The sequence below is a fragment of the Stegostoma tigrinum genome, chromosome 42 (genome assembly GCF_030684315.1).
Source record: "Stegostoma tigrinum isolate sSteTig4 chromosome 42, sSteTig4.hap1, whole genome shotgun sequence".
Lineage (NCBI taxonomy): Eukaryota > Metazoa > Chordata > Chondrichthyes > Orectolobiformes > Stegostomatidae > Stegostoma > Stegostoma tigrinum.
In genome coordinates, this window is record NC_081395.1 from 16,457,692 (window position 1) to 16,483,065 (window position 25,374).

The 25,374-nt window shown below is 41.8% G+C and overlaps 1 protein-coding gene across 5 annotated transcripts; it reads right to left on the minus strand.

Moving 5' to 3' along the window:
• Window positions 1–2,521: 2,521 nt before the first annotated feature.
• LOC132206742 (zinc finger protein 239-like) lies at window positions 2,522–25,273 on the minus strand. 5 transcript variants are annotated; one of them, XM_059641602.1, is made up of 3 exons: window positions 25,212–25,249; window positions 14,738–14,783; window positions 2,522–6,671 (listed from the first exon to the last, which is right to left on the minus strand). In XM_059641602.1, the coding sequence occupies exon 3, from the start codon at window positions 6,230–6,232 to the stop codon at window positions 5,198–5,200; it is 1,035 nt and encodes a 344-aa protein (XP_059497585.1). In that variant the 5' UTR covers window positions 6,233–6,671; window positions 14,738–14,783; window positions 25,212–25,249; the 3' UTR covers window positions 2,522–5,197. The 5 variants fall into 5 exon arrangements, with proteins under 5 accessions (XP_059497585.1, XP_059497584.1, XP_059497583.1 ...); XM_059641601.1 differs by lacking the exon at window positions 14,738–14,783 and having other exon boundaries at window positions 25,212–25,273; XM_059641600.1 differs by lacking the exons at window positions 14,738–14,783; window positions 25,212–25,249 and adding an exon at window positions 11,235–11,319.
• Between the last annotated feature and the right edge of the window lie 101 nt (window positions 25,274–25,374).

The window sequence follows — 25,374 nt, forward strand, 5'->3', positions numbered from 1 at the left end:
GTTTGCAAATGATACAAAGATCAGTAGAGTTGTGGATAGTATAGAAGGTTGTCAAGGGACAAAGCAGGATATAGATTGGTTGCAGACATGGGTGGAGAAATGGCAGATGGAGTCTAATCTGGATAAGTGTGAGATGCTGCACTTTGGGTGATCAAATGTTAAGGAAAAGAATACAGTCAGTGTCAGGAGCCTGAACTGCATTATGCACAGAAGGATCTTGGGATTCAAGTCCATAGCTCTTTGCGAGTGGCCACACAAGTAGATCAGATGGTAAAGAACACATATGGTATGCTTGCCTTTATTGGTCAAGAAATTGAGTACAAAAGTGAGGATGTCATGCTGCAGGTTTATAAGACTTTGATTAGGTCAAAGTTGCATTCATTTCTGCTCACCACATTGCAGGAAGGATGTGGAGGCTTTGGACAGGGGTACAAGAGGTTTACCAGAGTGCTGAGATAACAAGGTGTAGAGCTGGACGAACACAGCAGGCCAAGCGGCATCAGAGGAGCAGGAAGGCTGACCTATTGGATCTAGACCCTTCTGGGAATCTCCTAGCATCTGCAGTTCCTATTATCTCTTTACCAGAGTGCTGCCTGGATTAGAGGGAAAGACACGATAGAAAAACTCAGGTTTTCTTCTCTGGAGCAGCGGTGGCTGAGGGAAGACATTATAAGTCTGTCAAATTATGATGCATAGATAGGGTTGACTGTATGTTTTTTTCCAGGGTTTAAATGCCTAATACTAGGGAACATGCATTCAAGGTAAGAAGGAGAAAGTTCAAAGGAAACGTGAAGGGCAAGTTAATTTATGCAGAGAATAGCAGGACTCTGCAGTGCACTGCCAGGGGTAGTGGTACAGGCAGATACAATAGGGCATTTAAGGATTTTTTTGGACAAAGCACATGAATGGGATATGGATCAAGGACAGGCAGAAAGGATTAATTTAATTTGGCTTCATGTTTGGCACAACATGGTGAGCCGTTCCTGTGCTGTACAGTTCTATGTTAATCTGTTCAAAAAAAACCCCAATCATGTTATGAAATCTTAAGAAATTATAAGGAAAAGCTCCCAACCCCCTCCTCCCCGTCTTTTTATGAAAAATATTTCTTGTTCTAGCAGGTTTACACTCTTGGTTTTGCTACTTCTGGCAAGGACATGTCTCTTGCACAGACCCCGACACTTGATAGTATGTAGGAGTATCACAATCCATGTAAAACCCAATAGTGTCTGAGTGCAGTTTAATCAGGATGTCTTGGCAAGCGGTTAGTCAAGAAATGACTTCATGAACTTCTGATGGAAATAGGAGAGATAACCTCTAAAATCTATCCCTTGCAGGTTGAAAGGGAGGAAGTGTGAATCTCAGATGTTCTTCTAAATTGGAATGAAGGCAAATATAATAACTTAAAGGCTGAACTAGCTAAAGTAAACTGGGGCATGGTTAATGTAGTACATAACAATACAACAGCAGCCTTTTAAGGAACTACATAAAAACACTCAGCAAAGTATTATTCCATTTAGAAATTCTCCTTGATTAGAATCCATTGTCTGTGGCTAATTAAGGAAGTTAAAGTTAGTATCAAATTGAAATACTGCAAAACTCTAAGAGGAAAAGAGTAAGTAAAGCTGGTGTTGATCCTCTAGAAAATGAGAATAGGCAGTTTGATAATGGAGATCAAGAAAATAGCAGAGGTGTTGAACAAATATTTTGTGACTTTTTGGATGATTTTGAAATTAATGTGTGGGCGGTATTTAAAATAATCAGTCGTCCAGGAAAAGACACTAGGTCTAACAATCTCCTAAAACAGACAAATCCCCATGAGCAGATGACCAACGTCCTAACATCTTAAAGGAAGTTGCAGCAGATAGTAGATGCATTGGTTATAATCATCCAATGTTCCCGTTTGGAAAATAGCCAACATATTGACATCATTTCAGGGAAGGAGGGATGAAGAAAGCAGGAAACAATAGGACACTTATCCTTATGACTGTCTTTTGGAAATCAGAATTAATTACAAAGGAACAAAAAACTAATGACTGGAGATTTGTGGAGAGAAAGCAGAGTTAATGTTTTGGGTCCAGTGATCCTTCAAAATGGAAGAAGGGTCACTAGACATGAAACATTAGCTCTGCTTTCTCTCCATAAACACTGCCTGACTTGCTGAGTTTCTCCAGCAATTTCTGTTTTCGTTTCAGATTTCCAGCATCTGCTGTTCTTTATACTATGCCAATCCTATTTTGAGCTTCTGGTCCTTAGCTCTGGAGGCTAAGGCAATGCAACTGTGTATCTAAAATAAATGTGAAGACGTTTCAAAAGGTACTTGATACAAAGTGCTGCACAAGAACATATGGCTTAATAAGTAACATATTCCCGCAGGTAGATGTCTGACTAGCTAACAGGAAGCAGAGGGATAAATTGATTTTCCAGGTAGGCAAGCCTTAACTATAGACTGGAAGATGTACATTTCACGGGAGTACGGCTCACAGTAGTGTACTGCCAGTGGGATGTCTTTGTTATCTTTGTGTACACTTCATCTGTTGATTTGAGAGTGTGGGGATGGAGGAGGTTCAACTTTGATGGTAAAAACCAAGTGCTGTCAAGATCCCATCATACATAACATGAATTTCATTGGCCCAGGCTATTTGGAGTTCGTGATGTGGCTGAAGGAATATTTATTTGTACCAAACAGCTGTTAAAACACCCTCCTGCTATATTACTTCAAGCAAGTTATGAGTTAACATCTGCATTAAAATGGTGGATACAGTATAAAGTCACTGTTGAAACTGCTCAAAACATTGTCACACGTGAACAATGTATTTTTACATAAGCATGTACATTTCCTGCCATTGAGCACATCAATTTAATATTTAAACATCCAGCAGCAAAGCCTTTTGTGCTTAAAAATAATTTATTTCACACTCTTGCTCTGAAGGTTATTTAATGAGCAAATTATACAATCTTCATACATACATGGACCAATGTGAATTGAAGTAAATCGCTTGATTCAGGTCTAGTGTTTGAATTAAGTGCAGTGTCTCTGAAGGGATGTGGGCTTTGCTGGCGTGGAATTGCGCACCCCCCCTCCCCCTATCATTACCTGGGTGTCTGGATTAATTGTCTAGCAATTGCATCATTGTCACCTCCCCTCAGTACAGGCAGCTTTTCCTGTCTTTTCAATAGCTTTGATATGCAACTCAGAATATCATATCATGTTTCCAAAAGCATGTCATAATCTGATTCCTGTTTTGAATTCTTTGATTGTCTACAAATTTCAAAGAGGCCAAGGCTTTTCACACCTTAAGTCCTTACAAGTTAATACTTTTGCCTTTGAAGAGAAACCATTGAATCAATGAGTTTTTAGTTTACCCTCGTGGAAATGTCCACTGAATTTCAAAGTTCTCCATGTTTTGAAAGCCTCTCTTTGTAATTCATTTGCAAGCTTTCTGGAGCTTCACATTCACTGTAGTTGTAAAAATCAGATGTCCCTTAGCAACCCAGCTATGGTCTACTGTGTTCGATTTTTAAAAAGAACAGTTTTATTTTGCAAAATTTTATTACATAATATCTGCACATTATAGCACCACAGTTATTTTCAGATTGGAAACGTTTGCTGTTTAACTTTCAGCGAGGAACAGATCACTGTTTTGCCATCGACAGATCACTGATTCGACAGCTTGTTTCTAGCATTCACATAGTTCTTTCGGACTTTACAGCTGTAACGGAGCTTCTTTCTGTGTACAGAATCTGAACCAGAGCAACTGGAACATTTTTTTTGTGTACCTCAGAATTAACTCAGAGGGAGACTTTTCTGTCAGCAAAGACAGATGAAAAAGACTAAAATGATATCTGTCCCTCTCAACGTGGCAGTGTAAGACAGTGTCCAGGCTTAAATCCTGTTCCTGCTACACAATCCTATCATCAGATTTGCCTTAAACAATAACTGCAGAAGACACAATTCCAAAAATACTGTGTTTACACCAAAGATTATTGATTTGGCATTTATCAAGATGCTGAACTGCAGCCCAGTTATTGGAATTATTAACATCAACAGAAGCCAACTCAAACCGTAAAAATAAACATGATGTGATGAACAGCACCAGTCACACCAGAATACAACTCCTGTAGTCACTCAGTGTTGTGCCAGGAGCTGAGATGATTGAGTAAACTTCTTCCCGCGCATGGAGCATATGAACAGCCCGTGTGGATATGTTACTATGTCAGCTAGTCCATTTTATTTTTAAACATCTGCATACAGAATGTTGAAAACCTTTTTCAAAAAAAAGTGTGGTCAAGTGTTTGGAGGTGGGATGACTGGGTACATAAAACAAGTGAATGTTCTCTCCCCAGTGTGAAAATGCTGCTGGATACCGATATCACACAATCCCCTGAGCTCAGTCCTTTAGTGGGAGTAGCTGAACAATCTCTTGTCAGCGTGAATGAATTAATATCAAATCAGCTCTATGGAGAGCGTTTAACCCCTTCTGCAATCCTGATTTTAAAAGGTCTTTCATCTGTGTGAACTAACTGATATGCCAGTCACATAAATGAATTCTGCCCCCACACACACATGAAGCAAGCTAAACACCCTATGATCTGTACCTCCTTATGCAACATGATCTGGTACGTACTGCTCACAAAACAAAATTTTTGACAATACTTAGGTACATGACAACAATAAATCAAATTTTAAAAAAGGCAAATCTCTCCCTAGCGTGAACTCGGCGCTGATGTCAGTTGGACAATCACTGACTTCTAGAGCAGACGAATGGGTGCACAGCTGCACCATCAGAGAATCCAAACCATCGCCATCCAGTGGGGGCTGGCTAGTGTGGCTGAAGGTTGCTTGGAGAAAGCTTTGAGTTTAGAGGCAATTTTGGCCCTTTGTGTTTCAGGAAGGATAGCAGCAGAGATCGCTATCAGCTGGGCTCAATCTTTCTGACAAAGAGTTCATGAGCTCCTCACAATTATTGGTGGAGGTGAAGATGGAGAATGTACGGAGGAGTGCCCTTCAAGAGCAACTAAAGATATATTACAAAGATTCGACACACTATGGGTCTAACACCAAGCCAAATGTGTTTGACATTTATCCAGGATATTAATCCTTACAACTGGACTGGAATTTATTAACATGAACAGAAATGGACTCCAATAAACATACTTTGGCTTGGACATGATTAACTGCAAATTCTAAACACTGCAGTTATTCATGAACACGTTGGTGTCTCAGCAGGGCAGTTGAGTGAGTAAATGCCTTTGCACACTGGGAGCAGGTGAACGGCCTCTCCCCAGTGTGAATTCGCTGGTGTACAATGAGGTTAGATGATCGCCTGAACCCAGCTCCACAGTGAGAACATCTGAATGGCTTCTCATCAGTGTGAACACGTTGATGGCGTGTCAAGTCCCTAGAACACTGAAAGCACTTCCCACAGTCTGTGCATTTGAAAGGTCTGTCGCCAGTATGAACTCGCTGGTGACTCAGCAAGTTGGATGCATCAGTGAATCCCTTTCCACACTCTGGGCAGATGTATGGTCGCTCCCCAGTGTGAACTCGCTGGTGTGTCAGCAAGTTGGATAACCGAGTGAATCTCTTCTCGCACTTGGAGCAAGTGAATGGTCTTTCCCCGGTGTGTATGCGCTGGTGTGTCAACAGATAGGATGACCGAGTGAATGCCTTCCCACAATCAGAGCAGGTGAATGGTTTCTCCCCAGTGTGAACTCGCTGGTGTATCAGCAGGGTGGATGAATGAGTGAATCCCTTCCCACACTCTGAACAGGTGAACGGTTTCTCCTTAGTGTGAACTCGCTGGTGAATTAGTAGGTCAGATGACTGAGTGAATCCCCTCCCACACTCTGAGCAGGTAAACGGTCTTTCCCCAGTGTGAACTCGTTGGTGCCTCAACAGGGTTGACGACTGAGTGAATCCCTTCCCACACATGGAGCATGTGAATGGTCTCTCACCAGTGTGAATTCGCTGGTGAAGAGTAAGTTCCGATGGCTGAGTGTATCCCTTTCCACACTCGGAGCAGGTGAATGGTCTCTCCCCAGTGTGAAGTTGCTGGTGTCTTAGCAGCGTGGACGACTGAGTGAATCCCTTCCCACACTCTGAGCAGGTAAATGGTCTCTCCCTAGTTTGAGTTCGCTTGTGAATAATGAGTTCAGATGATTGCCTGCACTGAGTCCCGCAATGAGAGGACCTGAATGGTCTCTCATCAGTGTGAACAGATTGATGAGACATCAGTTCCCCAAAACTTCTATGGGAGCTCCCACAATCTGGTCATTTAAAAGATCTATCTTTGCTGTAAATTCATTGGTGACCCAGCAGAGAGGACAACAGCGTGAAATGCTTCCCACGTGTGGAACTGGTGAATAATTTCTCTCCAGTGACTGCACCTGTGAGATTCCTGCTCAGATGAGTAACTGAATTCCTTCTCACAGTTCCCACATTTCTATGGCTTCTCAGATACATTTGTGCCTTGACATTCCGGTTGACTGGCTGAATATAGAATACACATGTTTAGTTTTTCTTCCCCCCGCCCCCCCACTGTGGTTGGTGTTCTTCCCTTCTTTGTTCAAAATCCAATGATATTCAGATTGTGATAGTTTGAGTAACTGTCAGATCCTGGTGTGATGTTTGATTTGAGTTTCCTGACTGCACTTCCTCCACTTTCGTTATCCTGTGAAAGTGATTCAAAACAGAGAACATGGAATGAGAGCATCCTCACAAAGGCCGGTTGTGAAATTGTGCAGATGGAATCCATTCGTTTGCAGGGTTTGCATGAGGAGAAAGAACAAAAGAACTAGGAGCAGCAGTAGGCAATTCAGTCAGCCTGCTCCACCATTTAATATGATTGTGGCTGATCTCATCTTGGCCTCAACTCCACGTTCCTGCCTGCTCTCTGTAAACTTTCAAACCATTACTAATTAAAAATCTGTTTGTTTCTTCCTTAGATTTATTCAATGTTCAAGTGTCCACTGCACTCAGAGGTTGTGAATTACACAGATTCATGACCCTTTGAGACAAATAATTCCTCATCATTTCTATTTCAAATGTGCCGCCCCTTTTTCTAAGACTATGACCTCTCATTCTAGATTGCCTCAGAAGGGGACACATTAATTCCAAGTCAACTTTGTCAATCTACTTTAGCATCTTGTGCACCTCAATTAGATCTCTTCTCATTCTTCTAAACTCTAGTGAGTATGGGCCTAAACTGCTCAATTTCTCCTTAAAAGACCAGCCTTTTGTCTCGAATTAATCTAGTGAAGTTTCTCTGGCCCTCAATGCAATTAATTATTCCTCAAGTACGGAGACAACAACTGTCCAGTGCTCTGCACGTGGTCTCACAATTGCCTTCTGCATTTGCAGCAACACTTTCCTATTTTTACACTCTATTTCTTAAGCAATAAATGCCAAAATGTCATTTGCCTTGCCTACTACCTGATATATCTGCACAATAGATTTCTGTGATTCATGCACAAAGACATTCATATTCCTCAACTCAACCAGAACTTTGACAGAATCTCCCAAACCTCCAAACTCTCTACAAGGATAACAAGTAGATGTGAACACCATCACCTCTGAGTTCTTTCAAAGTCACACCTCCATTGAAATATTTGGAACACCAAAGTTGCTGTCTTCAGTCCCCTCTACAAACTCTATTCTTGAGAGACTGACTCCATCCCTTGCCCTGGCAACTGCTGAGGGTGAAACAGACTGTTCACAACCATACATAAAACTGTCAGATCAGGATGAGTTAACCACATAATCACAATTCCACCCTTTCTGACCTAGTCTCAACTTATCTTCTGCTGAACTGCTCACTCATTCCTTTGGGCAGCATGGTGGCTCAGTAGTTAGCAGTGCTTCCTCACTGCACCACGGATCTGGGTTCGACTCCATCCTTGGTGACTGTCCTTAGTTTGCACATTCTCCTATAAGATGTTAGGTGGATTGGCCATGGGAAATGCAGGATCACAGGGATAGGGTAGGGGGTTCATCTGGGTGGGGTGCTCTTCGTAGGGTCTGTGTGAACTTGACAGGCTGAATGGTCTGCTTCCATACAGTAGGGATTCTATTATTATAGACTTAACTATTCTAATGGACACTCTGCCAACCTCCCATGTTCAAGCTCAGCTGCAAATGTGCTTCATCCCTGTGCTTGCTGACCTATGAAGGCATCCTTTTCAGAAGCACCTCAAACTCAGGCTGCTTTTCAGACACTGTCCAAGTCTTGCCCCTCTGTATCTGTTTAACCTCCTTCAATCTATTAATCCTCTGAAATATGTGCACTCCTCTAATGTTGGCTTGAGCACCAGCTTTGTTGACTGTTCTTTCAACTGTCTGGGCCATATGGTGTCAAACTGACTCCTTAAATCTTTCCACTCATGTAATCACTCTACTTCCTTAAAACCTACCCCTCCGACACTACCCTTGGATGTATCTGGCCATGGGTGAATAACCTGTAATTCCTCACCCAACAGCAGCGTGGGAGTAGCTTCATCACAAAGATGCAATGTTCAAGAAGTTAAACATCAGCTTTTCTGTAGGTGATCAGGGAATGGTGCTATATTCTGATCTTATTAAGGATCATGCAGGGTATTGGAATGATCTGATTCGCTCTTGTAGAGAGCCAGCATGTGTACAAAAGGCTGAAAGTCCTCCTGAATTGTAATCATTCAATTACTCTGTGATTCGGTGAAAAAAAGGATGGCTATGAAAACTAGGAATCAAGTAACATTCATGCCACACAAATGCCAAACTGAAACTCTGCTGAGAGAATCTAACCATTGACCCTTGATATTCAATGGCATTACCATCGCTGAATCCTCCCACTATCCATATCCTTGTGTACGTGTACAGGGTGAGGGAGGTGGTGGGGGGGGGGGGGGGGGGGGGGGGGGCATTACCGTTTAGCAGAAACTGAATTGGAACATCTGTATAAACTCTGTGATGATGATAGAAGGTTCAAAGGCTGGGAATTTTTCAGCAAGGTCCTCACCTCCTCTCGATTCCCCAGTGCCTGTCGATCTGCAGTGTGGCATATGATGGAATATTGTGCACTTGCCTTGATTAGTGCAACCCCAACAACATTCAAGCAACTATCCATCAGGACAAAACAGTGTATATTTGGCACCTCATCTGACACATACAAAATTCACCACTCTCAGCACTGGCACAGTGTGTACCATCCACAAAATACACCAGAATAATTCAACAAGTTTATCAACAGCTTCCAAAACCACAACCTTTACCACCTAAAAGGTCAAAGGCAGCAGATACACAGGAACAGCAGCCCTTGCAAGTTCCCTTCCAAGCCACACACCATCCTTACATAGACCTATACTGCCATTCCTTTACTGTCTCTGGGTCAACATACAGGGAACATCCTTCCTGATAGGACTGGGTATACCTATAACATTTGGAAAGCAGCAACTCAATGCAACAGCTCATGATGCATCTTCCAGCATTTAGGGTTGCTAGCCCAGTCAGTGACACCTATAAATCATGAAACAGTGAAGAAAAACTGGTGATAAAAAGTGCAGAAGTTGATGGTCATTATAGATTGTTCTTAACCTGGTCAGAGATGTTATTACACAAAGCAGGGTGTGGTGGCCAAGTGGGAAGGCATTGGTCTCATAAACCAAAGGTCATGGGTTTGATCCCCACCAACGTGTAGCTGCATATTGGTTGTTAATTTTGGAACTAAAGTGTCTGTCAAGGGCATCACGGTGGTGCAGTGGTTGGCACTGCTACCTCACAGCACCAGAAACCCAGGTTCGATTCCACCCTCGGGCAACTGTCTGCATGGGTTTCCTCCAGGAGTTCTGGTTTCCGCCCACAGTCCAAACTCATGCAGGCTAGGTGGATTGGCCATGCTAAATTGCCATAGTGTTCAGGGATGCCTAGATTAGGTGGGTTTTGGGAGGTGGTTCTGGGTGGGATGTTTGAGGGCCAGTGTGGATTTGTTGGGCCAAATGGCAAGTTTCCACACTGTAGGGATTCTATGAATCCAGCCTCTAGGCCCAGAAGGAAGGCCTGTACCATTGCACCAAAGAGCCCATTGATGGTAAATACAAGCTCAGGAGGAGAAAAGAAATTGATTATAACTCATGATTCGAGACAGTGAAAGTGATACTGACAGCAAGTTGTTCAGGGAGTTCAGACGTGGAACAAATTAGTTGGTAAACATGGACTCAGAATGCGAGGTTGGAGAAACCCAGGCTGTTATCTCTGGAAAAGAGACCAAGTGGCAGATATGAATGAGGTATACAAGTTTATGATACCTTTAAATAAGAGTTAATATTGAAAACAAGTTCACCTTAACTTATTATTACAGATCACAGATTTAAGATATTAGCTAGATATACAGAGAATTATTTTTATTATTAATTCATGGGAAGTTGGCATCACTGGCTGGGCCAACATTTATTGCCCACCCCTAGTTGCGCTTGAGAAGGTGCCGTTAAGCTACCTTCATGAACTGCTGGAGTCCATTTGGTGCAAGTACATCTACAATGCTGTTAGTGAGGGAGTTCCAGGATTTTGACCCACAGTGAAGAAATAACTGATATAGAAGGCTGCCATCTCCCCGATCATTGAGATTAGATGATTCCCTACAGTGTAGAAACAGGCCCTTCGGCCCAACAAGTCCACACCGCCCCTTGAAGCATCCCACCCAGACCCATTCCCCTATAACCCACACACCCCTGAACACTATGGGCAATTTAGCATGGCCAATCCACCTAGCCTGCACATCTTTGGACTGTGGGAGGAAACCCACGCAGACACGGGGAGAATGTGCAAACTCCACACAGACAGTCGCCCAAGGCTGGAATCGAACCTGGGACCCTGGCGCTGGGAGGCTGCAGTGCTAACCACGGTGCCGCCCAAGGCTGGAACTCAAACGGTGATATGGTTTGATGTACAGGTAGTTGCCATTTTAAACCATGATGAGGAAGTCCTTCCCTCTCCTTCGGCAGATTGTCCCAGCAAAATGGTGGCTTTCCCTCCGTCCAAGCCCCCACAAAAGGTGGCGACTGCGCATGCACAAAATTGCCCTTTGCCCCCGATAAAGATGGCGGCCATTGTCTGAATCCTAACACTACGACCCCAATCTGTGCAAGTGGCGGTGTCGAAAAGTTCTTTTTGCGGGTTAGCCGCTTACAGAGTATTGTTATAAACCCTCCTGGTTCACTCGCCGAATCCATCGTTTCCTCTATCCCCCACTACCCATTCTTACCCCATGTGGATCTATGAGGAAAACTGCCGCATTATCGCCTGCACCGTACCATATTCCACACAGTTTTCGCGACTGCGCCCTGATCTCCTACTATGGGGATAGGGGAATGCTGGGTAGACTGTCGTGAAACACAGTATATTAAAAGCTTTCTGCATGGACTTTCCATTAACCACTAGAAAGAAGGAAATTGATGGAAAAGCCGGAATTAGCAAAACGACAGCAGGAACAATACAGATAGTAAGAACTGCTGATGCTGGAATCAGAGAAAGCACAGTGAAACTGGAGGAACACAGCAAGCCAAGGCAGCATCAGATGAGACCTGGCCTGCTATATTCCTTCAGCTCCACGGCAGGAACTATATATGATTTAGACACTCATTTATAAACTCTCAGATATTCAAGCATTGGAATGAATGCGGGAATCCCCGATCACAAACAGGACATTGAAACAGTCTCCATAAGAATACATTGAGTATTATGTACCGGGGAAAAGACAGGAATTTGGAGTTGAAGATTATCAGTTCAGCCGTGATCTTGTTAAGTGGCAGGGCAGACTCAATGTGATGAATAGCCAACTTCTGCTTGTACATCTTATGGTCTTCAGTGAGTTACTAAAACCCTCCAGAAGAAAATATTCCTCCTTATCTGTCTCTTAAATGGGTGGCCCTTCATTTTTAAATAGACCTTGTTTTAGATTCCCCCACAAGAGGAAACATTGACTCTATATCCATCCTGTCAAGACCCTTCAGGACCTTACATGTTTCAATCCAGTCACCTGTTGCTGTTCTGAGCTCCAGAGAATACAAGTCCAGTCCGTCCAACCTTTCCTTCTCAGACAACTTGTCTATTTCAGTTATTAGTCTGCTGAACTTTCTCCAAAGTGTTTCCAATGACTTTTCATCTTTAATTAAATAAGGAAACCAATAAGGCACATTGTATTTCAAATCTCATCTGTCAAATTCCCTGTACAACAGAAGCATTATCTCATTACTTCTCTGTTCAAGTCTCCTTGCAAGAAACAGTGGCATTCAATGAGGTTTCCTAATTACTTCACTTGCTGTACCTGCATATTAATTGTTATGACACAGAGACAGACCGCCAAACCAAATTAGCATTTCTACCTCAATTTGCAACACAGTAAAATGAATGTTTTTCAAGAGTGTCAAAATTGACCCCAAAAATTCCGAACCAGATTTTTGAAAAACCTCAATCTCAGAATCTGCAAATAATCAATTCTAATCACTGGGTCAATAGCTTAAACAAAACACTTTAGATTTCAACTTATGAACCTAATTGCTTTTGTTTTCATCCCCATTCACACAAAAGACAGACAGACAAACAAACAGAGATAAAGGACAAATAAAAGAAAATAACAAAACTGGCCAATTACCTGAGTAGTTTTCAAAATGTCAGTGATACTTATATCAATTTCTATTCACTGAATTTCCAATAGTAGATAATGGAAAATTAGGCAGGAAGCTTTCAAGTCTTCATGCCATCACAGCCAGAAACATTCTCCCAGAAAACACAGTCCAATACCTAGTTAAATTCTTACCTCTCCCTGTCAGACTGACTGTCTCCCCGCAAGATCTCAGTTAACATACAATATTTGCCATCTACGTAAGCATAAGCACAGAATAATCAAGAAAACCAATGGGGAATGTTGGTCTTTATATCCAGAAGACTGCAGTACAAGAATGTAGACATTATGCTGCAATTATACAAAACTCTGGTTAGGCCCACTTCAAGTACTCTGAGCAGAATGGGGCACTGCACCTTAGGAAGGATAAATGGACTTGGAGGGAGTACAGCATAGGTTCACAAGAATGATATTTGGACTTCAGGGGTGATGAGGAGTGGTTAAACAAATTAGGCCTGGTTTCTCCAGAATTTAGAAGGTTTTCAAAATATTAACAGGGTAGATAAACTACTTCTGCTGGTTGGGGATTATAGAACAGGGGGCACAGAATGACAATTGCGGCCTGACCATTCAGGAGAGCTCTTAGGAAACACAGAGGTGGCAGATCTTTGGAACTCTTTCACAAATGGATGCTGCATCAGTTGTTAATTTTAAAACTGAGACAGATAAATTTTTAGAACATAGAACATAGAACAGTACAGCACAGAACAGGCCCTTCAGCCCACAATGTTGTGCCGACCATTGATCCTCATGGATGCACCCTCAAATTTCTGTGACCATATGCATGTCCAGCAGTCTCTTAAATGACCCCAATGACCTTGCTTCCACAACTGCTGCTGGCAACGCATTCCATGCTCTCACAACTTTTGTCAAGCAAAGGGATCAAAGGATATGAGCCACAGGCAAGTATATGGATTTAGGACACAGATTAATAGTTATGAAAATGACAAAGTGACATTAAGTGAGATCATTCTTGTACTTTAGGAGGATTCATAGAAAATGTGCACTGATGTAAGGAATCTTCACCTTTGTATTTTACTGCTTGAAGAGATAGAGTCATTGAGTCATGCAGCACAGAAACAGGCCCTATAGCCCAACTCGTTCATGCTGCCCAAGTTTCCTAAACTAAAGTCCCATTTACCTGTGTCTGGCACATATCCCCCAAAACCTTTCTTATCCTTGTATCTGTTCAAATGTCTTTTAAATGTTCTAATTGTATCCATCTCAACCACTTCCTCTAGCAGCTCATTCCGTATATTTATCTGTGTGAAAAAGATGCCCCTTAGGTCCGTTGTAAATCTTTCCCCTTCACTTTAAACCTATGCCCTCGAGTTTTGGACTCCACTACCCCGGGGAAAAACCTCACTATTTGCCTTATTTATGCCTCTTGTAATTTTATAAATCTCTATAAAGGTCATCCCTCAGCCTCCTGCAGTCCAGTGGAAAAAGGCCTCAGCCTAGCCAGCCTTTTTTTATACCTCAAACCTTTCAGTCTCAGAAACATCCTTGCAAGCCATTTTTTTGTATCCTTTCCAGTTTAGTAGCATCCTTCCTATAGCAGGGCAACCAGAATTGTATGCAGACCTCCAAATGCGGCCTTACCAATGACTTATAGAGCTATAACGAGGCATCCCAACTACTATACTCAGTGCTCCGACCGGTGAAGGCAAGCGTGCCAAACACCTTCTTTACCATCCAATCTACCTGTGATACCACTTCCAGTAACCTGCAACCTTATGTCTCTCTGTTCGAGACACACTCTCCATTAATTGTGAAAGTCCTGCCCTGGATTGCCTTAGCAAAATGCAACACCTTGCATTTGTCTGAATTAAACTCCATCTGCCATTCCTCAGCCCATTGGCCCCATTGATCCCGTTTACTTCGAGATAACTTTCTTCTCAGCCCACTATACCACTAATTTTGGTGTCATCCGCTTACCAGATAACCATGCCTTCTATATTCTTATCAAAATTGTTTATATAAATGACCAAGTGATAAATGAGAAATAATTAATGCAAATTATAACAAATACCTTTGAATAGAAAATAATTTTCTCATGACAATTTCATTGAAAAGTTGCTTACTTGTCTTGAAGAAAGAAAACATGCTGTGGATTATATTATGAGGATTCTGTAATGTTATATAAAAAGAATGATTACAATTAGCTGAGGAAAATAAAATTTTAATCAGAAATGTGTCATTGAAGAGAAATTGGTCCTCTTCCACACTGGAAATGGTTACTTAGAGCACAGCTTTCTGCAAAAGCAGCAAGCAGGCACGAGCCACCTAAAAACCATAATTTAAGTACTATCTGATCTGCATGCATACTTGACATCTTCACCACTATTGTTTAACTGTCTAATGTTCAGTGCACCATCCTCCTTGGTATACAGGCCAGTACTAGATGGATTGGCAAAAGTGTAGATAGTGAACCTAAGACTGGAATGCAGTTCAGCCGACCCAACTAGAAGGGATGATAGATGTCTTGTGCAGATTTTGGGAGTTGGAACTTTCTCACTGAGGTTATGGAGTAAATTAGAATGTAAAGAAAACACAATTGAATTTAATTGAATTACCTTTACTATCACATACTCAAATGAGTAGGTGAAAGTTTACAATTCACCACTTACAATGCCATCTTGGTTGCAAAGTACCTGGTACAGATTCTTCAATACAAGTTCTTAGGAAGGAAAATCATAAAATAAAGAAACAAGTGTCCAGCATTGGAGATCAAGGGATAGTTTAGAAAATACAGGAATAAAAAGTTGAGAAAAATGGTCCTTCCAACTCTTCCATGCTGGGACCTAGCCTCAAGGTCAATGAAATGGTTCTCAATGTATTTACAACCAGTTGCCATTGGAAACATATAAAGAAACTTCATCTCCAAAAATATCCTGACCATGTTTAGATAGTGGAAACTGAGCCAGAATAGGGAAGGAAATAGAAACACAGAGAAACAGGCAAAATGAGATAAGGAAAACCCTCTTTTCAATGAGAACTATTGCAGAAATTTTCCTGTTGAGTTCAGGGTGAGTAAGTTGCTGACTACATATGTTAACTTCTCCACAACTCCTTGACTGTCTCTTTGGAACTTGGCACAACCTTAGCAAAGGCGATGTCACTGACTTGGTTTATGTCTCCACTTGCCAAGTCCAGACACACGAAAAAATTATTTCACATTGGTTATGTGTGGAAGGTCTGCTCAGTTCCTCATGGGTCTGTAGGGTTAAGATTCTCAATTTGAGTGGACAATCTCAACTGGCCAGAGGATGTGGGTTGAAATTCTGAATGAGCTATAAGCTACTGATAATTTTTTAAAGCAGAATTTGAAACTTTGACAAAATGAGAAAACTTGCTCTGTTCCAGCTTCTTTCCTGATGTTGATTTTCCAAATTTGCATTCATTTATTTTCAGTCATTCACTTGGCTGATAACTTGTAATGGGGACAGTCAGGTGGTTATATTATGAGGAAAGGTTAGGCTTGTATCCATTGTAATTTCGGAGAATGCTAGGTGGTTGGTTAATGCTGAAATGATGTTTCCACTTGTGGTAAGGAGTAGAAGTAGGGGACACTATTTAAAAATAAGGAATCCAGAAAAAGAGAGTTTTTTTTTCTCTGTCTGAAGGTTGACAGTCTTTGGAACTCTCTTCCCCAGAGAGTGATGGAAGCGGGGACAGAAACTATAAATAAAGCAGGGTTAGTTAGATTATTGACTAAAAAGGGAATTAAAGATAATTAAAGGTGTCAGAACGAATGCAGAGTTCCAACCAGAATCAGATCAGTCATGACCTTATTGAAGGGTAGAAAAGTTCATGGGGCTGAATGGTGACTCTTTTCTTAACTTATATGTTTGTATGTCAAATGAAGGCAGAAGGTATGGTCTTACAGAGTACAGACCAGAGTGGTCTCCAACCTAGCAGAATGTTGATTTAATTGAATTTAATTAGCTCTATTGTCACATGTACTCAAAAGCATACAGTCAAAAGACACCACTTAAGGTGCCATCTTAGGTAGAAGGTAGCTAGCTTTAGATTCTTTGTACAAACCTGTACTGAAGAAATTATTAGAAAACTAAAGAAATAAAAAGTCTAGCATTTTAGATAGTAAGAATAAATTTAAAAATAGGGAAATAGAAAGTTCAGAACAACAGTCTTTACGTCTCAGTCCATGCTGGCACCTAGCCTCCAGTTCACACCAGGCCTTGGTTCCAGACTACGCTGGACTTCAATTTGAGGCTCTTGAGGCCAGAAGACCGCTATGGAATCACCTCTAAATTGGAACTCCATGCTGAGGTCATGCTGGGATGAAAGACTTCTGTGCCAGGCCGAAAGACCACATGTTGCTGAAACTGCCTCGATAGGCTGGGGGATTGCCACAGTGGGCCAGAAGAAAGAGTCCATGCTGAGACCGTGAGTTCAGGACATCACCGAGAAGAAGACAGAAACAAAAACAAGGAAGAGGAAAGAGAACACAAAAGAACAAGAAGCAGACACAGATGATCTCTGGCTGAAGCATCTACTGTTCTGCCATTTTGGAACTATGCTATTAATTCTGTTGGTGAGTACGTCGCCAGCCCTTGATTTCAGGATCACAACTTTGGGAATGTTTAAGACTAAGAATCCTCTTGATCTCATCATACAAACATGTAGAGTTCCACTGTCACATTGACGGGCTGTTCTAGTGTTTACTTGCACAATTGTCTTGACTACTTTCATCTAATTGAAATCTACAATTCAGTTTCTGAAAGGGTCCACTGATTAACATCTTTCCAAATAGCAAGTGCTCATAAATGTTTGCTGACAATCCTTACGACTTGCATATGACATACTATCACAGCTACACTGTGAATGTAAATGAGCAAGGAACACGAATCAAAACAGTGAATTGTTTTTTAGGCACATCAATAAAATCTTCATCAATCAATATTGATTTTTAATCAACTATGACACAGCAGCAATTAAATTTAGTGAAGGCAGAACCCATAAGCATTGATGCTAGCAGTCACAAATGTATTGTAAATAAGTTCATGCTGTAAACTATAAGACCATAAGACATAGGAGTGGAAGTAAGGCCATTCGGCCCATTGAGTCCACTCTGCCATTTAAATCATGTCTGATGGGCATTTCAACTCCACTTCCCTGCACTCTCCCCTTAGCCCTTGATTCCTCGTGAGATTAAGAATTTATCGATCTCTGCCGTGAAGGCATCTAACGTCCCAGTCCCCACCGCACTCCTTGGCAATGAATTCCACAAGCCCACCACTCTCTGGGAAGAAATGTCTCCTCATTTCCGTTTTAAATTTACTCCCTCTAATTCTAAGGCTGTGCCCATGGGTCCTAGTCTCCCCGCCTAACGGAAACAACTTCCCAGCGTCCACCCTTTCTAAGCCATGCATTATCTTGTAAGTTTCTATTAGATCTCCCCTCAACCTTCTAAACTCTAATGAATACAATCCCAGGATCCTTAGCTGTTCATCTTACGTTAAACTGGTAGTTAACTGTTGATTATTATTAACTGGCACATTCTCCATGCAACGCTTCTAGCACTGAAAGACAACTTGCCACCCAATGAGCATTCTCACATAGTATAAATGTTTGTTTCTTTTCTTAAATTGGTATTCTTGCAAAATGTTCAGATGAGTGCAAGATGAAAGCTGAGACAAAATGCAATTAACAATATTCAGATTTTCCATGACGATGATTTTCAGACAGAAAATTAAACTCATTTATAAGGGTTGTTAACTTTGGCAGAAACAAACAAAATGTTGTCAGACTATCAATCCGTAATGTTATTAATAGATGTTAGGTGCATTGGCCATGCTAAATTACCCATAGTGTCCAGGGATGTGTAGGTTAGGCGCGTTAGCCATGGGAAATGCAGGGTTACAGAGACGGGTTGGGGATAGGTCTGGTGGGGAGCTCTTCAGAGGGCTGGTGTGGACTTTGAGGGCAGACTGGCCTGTTTCCACACTGTAGGGATTCGATGGAATAACATGTGACTGCAAGGGTTGCATTCTACTATGAACTTGTGATGTGTCAACAAATGTTGTGACTGAGTGAATCTCTTTCCACATTCAGAGCAGGTGAATAGCCTCTCCCCAGTGTGAATTAGTTGATGTAACACCAGGTTGGGGGTCTTCGTAAATCCATTCCCACACACAGAGCAAGTCAACGGCTTCTTCCCAGCGTGAATCCACTGGTGTTATTGGAGACTGTGTAACCAAGCAAATTCTGTCTCACACAAAGAGCAAGTGAATTGGCCTCTTCTCGGTGTGAGTTTGCTTGTGTGCACTGAGGTTGGATGAAGACCTGAACCTCCTTCCACAGTTAAATGGCTTCTCTTTGGTGTGAATGAGCTGGTATGTTAGCAGGTGGGATGACCCAGTGAATCCCTTTCCACGCATGGAACAGGTGAATGGCTTATTCCCAATGTGAATTTGCTGGTGTGCATGGAGGTTGGATGAAAACCTGAACCTCTTTCTGCAGTAAGTGCAGCTGAATGGTTCCTCCTCTGTGTGAATGAGCTGGTGTGTCAGCAGGTGGGATGATCCAGTGAACCTCTTCCCTCACATGGAGCAAGGGAATAGCTTCTCCCCAGCATGAATGCATCAATGAATTTCCCATTGAGGAGGATAATTGAATCCTTTACCACTGTCCTCACATTTCCACAGCTTCTCTGTAGTGCCGTCCTCAATGTCAGTACATTGATAAATTTACAGCCAGGATGAATAATTGGATCCCTTTCAACAGTTGTCACATTTCCATGGTTTCTGCATGGTGCTAGTGTCTTTGTACCTGTGTATGATAGATAGTCAGTTGAATGATGGCTCACAAACTCAAGATGTGCTTGTTTTTACCCCACTGTTAATTGAGTGAAATACTTTGTTAGGCTGTGTAACTAGTAAAGCTTTTTGTACTCAGTTCACTAGAAGGGTCTCACTCGGGGGTGTGTGTGTGTCTCTTGATGATTTTCCAGTCATGGCTTTGCCTGAATTTCTTTCCCCTAAGATCTGACCAGACAAAGATTTCTCCTTTCTTCTTGGGGAAGTACGGTGGCTCAATAGTTAACACTGCTGCCTCACGATGCCAGGGACCCAGGTGACTATCTGTGTGGAGTTTGCACAGGCTCCCTATGTCTGCATGGCCTTCCTCTGTTGCTCTGGTTTCCTCCCACAGTCCAAAGATGCGCAGGTTAGGGGCATTGGCCATGCTAAATTGCCCATAGCATCCATCGATGTACAAGCTAGGTGGGTTAGCCATAGAAAATTCAGAGTTATAGGGTAGGGGCGTGGGTCTGGGTGGGATGCTTTTCAGATGGTCAGTGTGGACTCAATGTGCCAATGGTCTGTTTCCACATTGTAGGGATTCTATGATTCTGGATTCAAAGGAGGCTGATATTCAGCTCCTGATGAACTGACCAACTGTCAAGATCTTAACAAGATAATTAGTTTGGCTTTCTAATCTGCAAATCCTTTGCAAAACTAGTTTACAAACAGAACAAAATTATCATTTCTCTAGTGTATTTTCCTTTTAGTTTTCCAAGCTGCGAAAGTTTATCCCACAAACTCTTCCTTCTCCCATGTTGAAATCTAAACCCACCACACCATCTCCACCATTTATTTCTTTTACTAGTTTTCTTCCCCATCCTTGACTTTGGCTGGATTTAGTTCTCCAGCCCCAAAGCTGGACTGAGAGTAAAGTTAGTAAGCCAACCATTACCTCCATGGTCACTGGCACCCTAAAATCTCATCCAAGTACGGGCTTTGCTTTCCACTGAACCAAGATAGCTGGACTGGTTCCGAGGAAAACGTCAGACCTGCAAATCAGAGACCTGTAGGTTCTTACTGGGGATGTGCAGTCTTTCTCCAGATTGGAGGCACTGATCATGCATCAAACCATTTAAAGTTTTAAATACTAAGAGATGGAAAAACTAGGGAAACCTCTTCAAATGCATCAGATATTTAAATTTCATTACCCTCAATGCTTCATGTTAGTAAATGTAGGATATAGCTTATAAATGTACGACTTGGCCTGCACACTGGCTTAGTGGCTTGTTCTACTGCATCAAGGGACTCAGGTTTAATTCCATCCTCGAGCAATTATCTGTGAGGCGTTTCTCCCCATGTCTGCATGGGTTTCCTTTGGATGCTCCGGTTTCCTCCCACAGTCTAAAGATGTGCAACCTCGGTGGATTAGCCATGGGTAATTCAGGGTCACACAAACAGGATAGTGGGGTGGGACTGCGAGGGATGATTTTCAGAGGGTCAGTGCAGACTTGATGGGCGAAATGGGCTGTTTCCACAATGTAAGGATTCAATGGAGGGCTTTAGATTCCTAGGATTTTGGAGCAGCTTCTGAGGGAGGTGGGTATATTGCTTCAGGGTCAGACCAACGTCCAAAGGTTTGGCTAAGGTCTGTAGCTCGGGTTGTGGGTGAGGTTGTTGACTTACTCGCCGAGCTGGCTTGTTCTCGTTCAGATGTTTGTCACCATGCTAGATGACATCATTATTGGAGCCTCCAATGAAGCAGTGTTATTCTACACCACTTGGAATTTATACTATTTTCATTGAAGTCATAGAATCCCTACAGTGAGGAAACAGGCCCTTTGGCCCAACAGGTCCACACTGACCCCTGAAGCATCCTACCCAGACCCAACACACCTAATTTACACATCCCTGAATACTATGGGCAATTTAGCATGGCCATCCACCTAGCGTGCACATCTTTGGACTGTGGGAGAAAACCACAGCACCTGGAGGAAACCCACATAGGCATGGAGAGAATATGCAAACTCCACACAGACAGTCACCTGAGACTGGAATCGAGGCAACAGTGCTAATCACTGAGCCCCCATGCCAAATCATGCGATACAAGATGTTTGTGTGCGTACATAAACAATATATTTTCTTCAAGAAACACAAAATTTGTAGTCATAGTCAGTCAGTGTAGCATCTTATATATTCCAGATTTCAGAATAAAACAGAGCCACCATTTTGGTCCATGATGGTGAGTTGTGTCATTTCCAGTTTTGATCTGTATGGGTTTATACATGGGCTCCAATTATATGTGTTTGTTGATTGCATTTTGGGTGGAAAGCTATGCTTCTAGGAATTCCCATGCATGTCTATGTTTGGCCTGGGCTACTATGGTTCCATTCTCACAGTTAAACTGGTGGCCTTCATTGTTTGAACGTACCGATATTAAGGAGAGTTCGTTGTGCCGTTTTGCTGCTGTACATACTGGCTGTAACAGCCACATTTCATTAAAAAAGATTTTCACAAAACAGAAAGCTGGCTTAAAGGCTAGGACTGAGCACTAAAATTCCCAGATATGTGTTCAAGAAGAAAAGTTAGAAGGTGACAGTATTAATTCAGGAAATATTACTATGTTCCAAAGAGTGGGTGTTCCAGAGAGATCAAGAACACAATCCGTTTTGTTTAAATGAAGGAACAGTTGTGGTTCCCTTACACTACAGTACGTTCTACGGGACACTGACTAGAGGAATACATCAGAAAATTACTGAGGCTGGTCGAATAGTTTGGGATGTGACAGATGAAATTGAATGTGGAGAGTGTGGACAAGCAAGATGAAAGAATGCAGACAATTCTGGGGGGGGTGGGGGGTGTGGGGAAAGAACAGAGCTATCTGCACATACTTGAACACAAATCACTGAATGTGGCAGGGATGTCAGGGAAGTGGTTGATTAGACAAATCAGATTATGAATAGTTATGATTAAGGCTTAGGACAGCTCCAACACCACTCAAGAAGCTTGACACAATCCAGGGGAATGCAGTCACAAACATCCACTCCCTCCACCACTGACACTCAGTAGCAGCACTTTTCAAACCCATGACGACTTCCAACTGGAAGGACAATAACAGCAGATATATGGAAACACCACCTGCAAGTTTTCCTCAAATACACATACATCCTGGCTTGGAAACATATTGCCTTTCCTTCATCAAAATCTTGGAATTCTGTCTCTAACAGAATTATGGGTCTTAGCTCTGCTCACTAACTGCAGCGATTCAAGAAAGCAGCTCACCGTCACCTTCAAGGCCAACAAGGGACAGGCAATAAATGTTGACATAGCCAGCAACACCCAAGTCCCACCAATGAATAATACAAAATCAGCAGGCTATTTGGCCCCTCAAACCTGCTCCACCATTTAATAGTTCATGGTAATCTAACTGTGGCTTCAATCCTCTTTCTCATCTGCCAATAATCAATGACTGAATTATTCATCAAGAATCTATCTTCCTCTGCCTCAAAAGTAATCGAAGACACCTCAATACCTCTCTGGCAGCATGTTCCAAAGACCCTTGAGCCTTCCAAAGAAAATATATTTCTTCATCTCTATATTAAAATAACAGACTTTTTACATTTAACTGTAGCCTTCTTATCCGAGGCTTAAGGGCAAATATCTTTTCAGCATTCTGCCAGTCATGTTCCCTCAGGATCTTATTAGTGTAAATGTACCTTTCATTCTTCTGAACTCCAATTGATATCACTTTGCTCAAACTTTGCTCATAAGATAAAATATCCCACTCCATGCTATATTTGAGTGAACCTTCTTTGAACTGCTGTGAATGCATTTACATTCTTTCTAAAATATGGAGACCAAAACTATACTCAATATTCCTGAAGTGACCTGACTGATGCTGTGGACAACTGTAACAGAATATCCCTGCTTTTCTGTCTCCAAGGAAAACGCCATACTTTGCTCATCAATTTTTAAAAATCTTGCATTCATCACGACAATTTACATAGTATCAAATGCAAAGGGGGAGTAAGCTTTATACACTGAGCAGAGAGTGCTGATTGGTTGGTGAATTCATTCTTGATTGGCAGAGGGTCTGCCATGAAAATGCACCAGTCATACGATGGCTAACAGTTAAATGTGAAGATTAAAACTTCAGCAAAAAACTTGGCAATTAGCTGCCAGTTAAATTTAACCAATGCATTCTCAAATCTTCTCAAAAATATTGATGCATTCTCCATGGAAAACTCCACCAGAGTTCAACTACCATTGAACTGGCATCCTCCTCCTACAGTATAAAAAGACTGCTTTGGTATATTGAATCTACAACCTTAAAATACAAGATGACTTGAACTGTTACAGAGCACTACGAGAAAGAAACAGACTCTTTGGCCCAACTCATCCACGCCAACCGGGTTTCCTAAACTGAACTAGGCCTACTTGCCTGCGTTTGGCCCATTTCCCTTTAAACTTTCCTATCCATGTACCTGTTCAAATGTTTTTTAAGGTGTTGTAATTCTTTTAATGCTAAAGGTGCTATAATGTTTTTAACTCATTCAAGTACAAAATGCACTGGAAAACTGCCACAGAAAGCTAGAAAGATTTAATTGCAACTTTTCCAGTTTTTTTTTTCAAAGCCGAGTGTGGATTGTTATGTTAAAAATTCAAGAATATTTTGGTGCATGTAATAGCCCAAAACTAAACGTTGAAGAGGGGGAAAAAAAATAAAAAGAATATTTTCAATTTACATTGATATTTTTTATGAATTATCTGATGACTGCAAGACAAAAAGCATTCTTTTTCACAATACCCAACTTTTACAGAACCAATTGATGACTTGGATCCCTATTTTTCTATTCCATTACTTTTGCAATGAACAACAATATTCTATTTGTCTTCTCAATGCCTTGCTGTATCCAGGTACTGAACCTTTTTGACTCATACCAAGATACTTAATTCTTCCGTACCTCAAAATTTTGCAATCTATCTCTATTTAAATACTTTCATTATTTTTCTATTCTCACTGCCAAAGTGGACAAGTTCACAATTTTGCATGTGACAATCCTTCTACACAATCTTGCTTCTTTTCAGACTCTTTCTATCCTCCTCAAAACTTACTTATTTTCTTGACCAGAGCATGGCATCAGAAAATCCCACAACCATATATTTGGGCCCTGCATCCAAGTCATGGTGAAAAGTTGTAAATAGTTGAGGTCCCAGCAACAATTCCTGTGGTGGTCTACTGGTTCAATCTTGCCAACTTAAAAGAAATGTCAGAGTTTTTAATTCAGTGGAAGGGAGCAGGTCACTGATTTATATAATTCAATAATTAACAATTATTTGACATTATGGCAATTGTTGGCGCATGACATAGGAGTACAAGTAGGCCATTCAGCCCACTGAGCATGCTCCCTCTTTCACACAGATCATGGCCGATCTCATAATCGTCTGCTCCACCTTCCTGCTCTTCCCTGTAACTCTTGCTGATTAAAAATGTCTATCTCAGCCTTGAGTATATTCCGTGACCTAACCTCAACAGTTCGCTGTGATAGAAAATTCCGCATATTCACAACCCTCTGATAAACAGCAGAATTATTTCAGGAAAAGGCTGCAGCTGTTGGGAATCTGGAATAAAAACAGAAAGTACTGGAAAATGCTCATGCAGCCTATGTGGACAAAGAAGGAACTTTTCCACTGCAGTGAGTGTTTGTAGCACTCTCTAAGTTTATTTCAGGAACAGCAGCAATGAAAAAGGTTTTGGATCTTCCAGAATCTAGTTAAGAATCTGATTTCTGACCTTCATCAGAACGATTTCCAACTGAGCTCCAAATCAGTATTCGCCCCGCCCTGGACTGATCCTCACTTCAGAGTGGGGGCCAGTCCTCCTGGTAACCGGGCGGGGGAACTCGCACCCTCTCATTCACTCCGATTGGTTGGAGGACCAAACGACTCACCTTAGT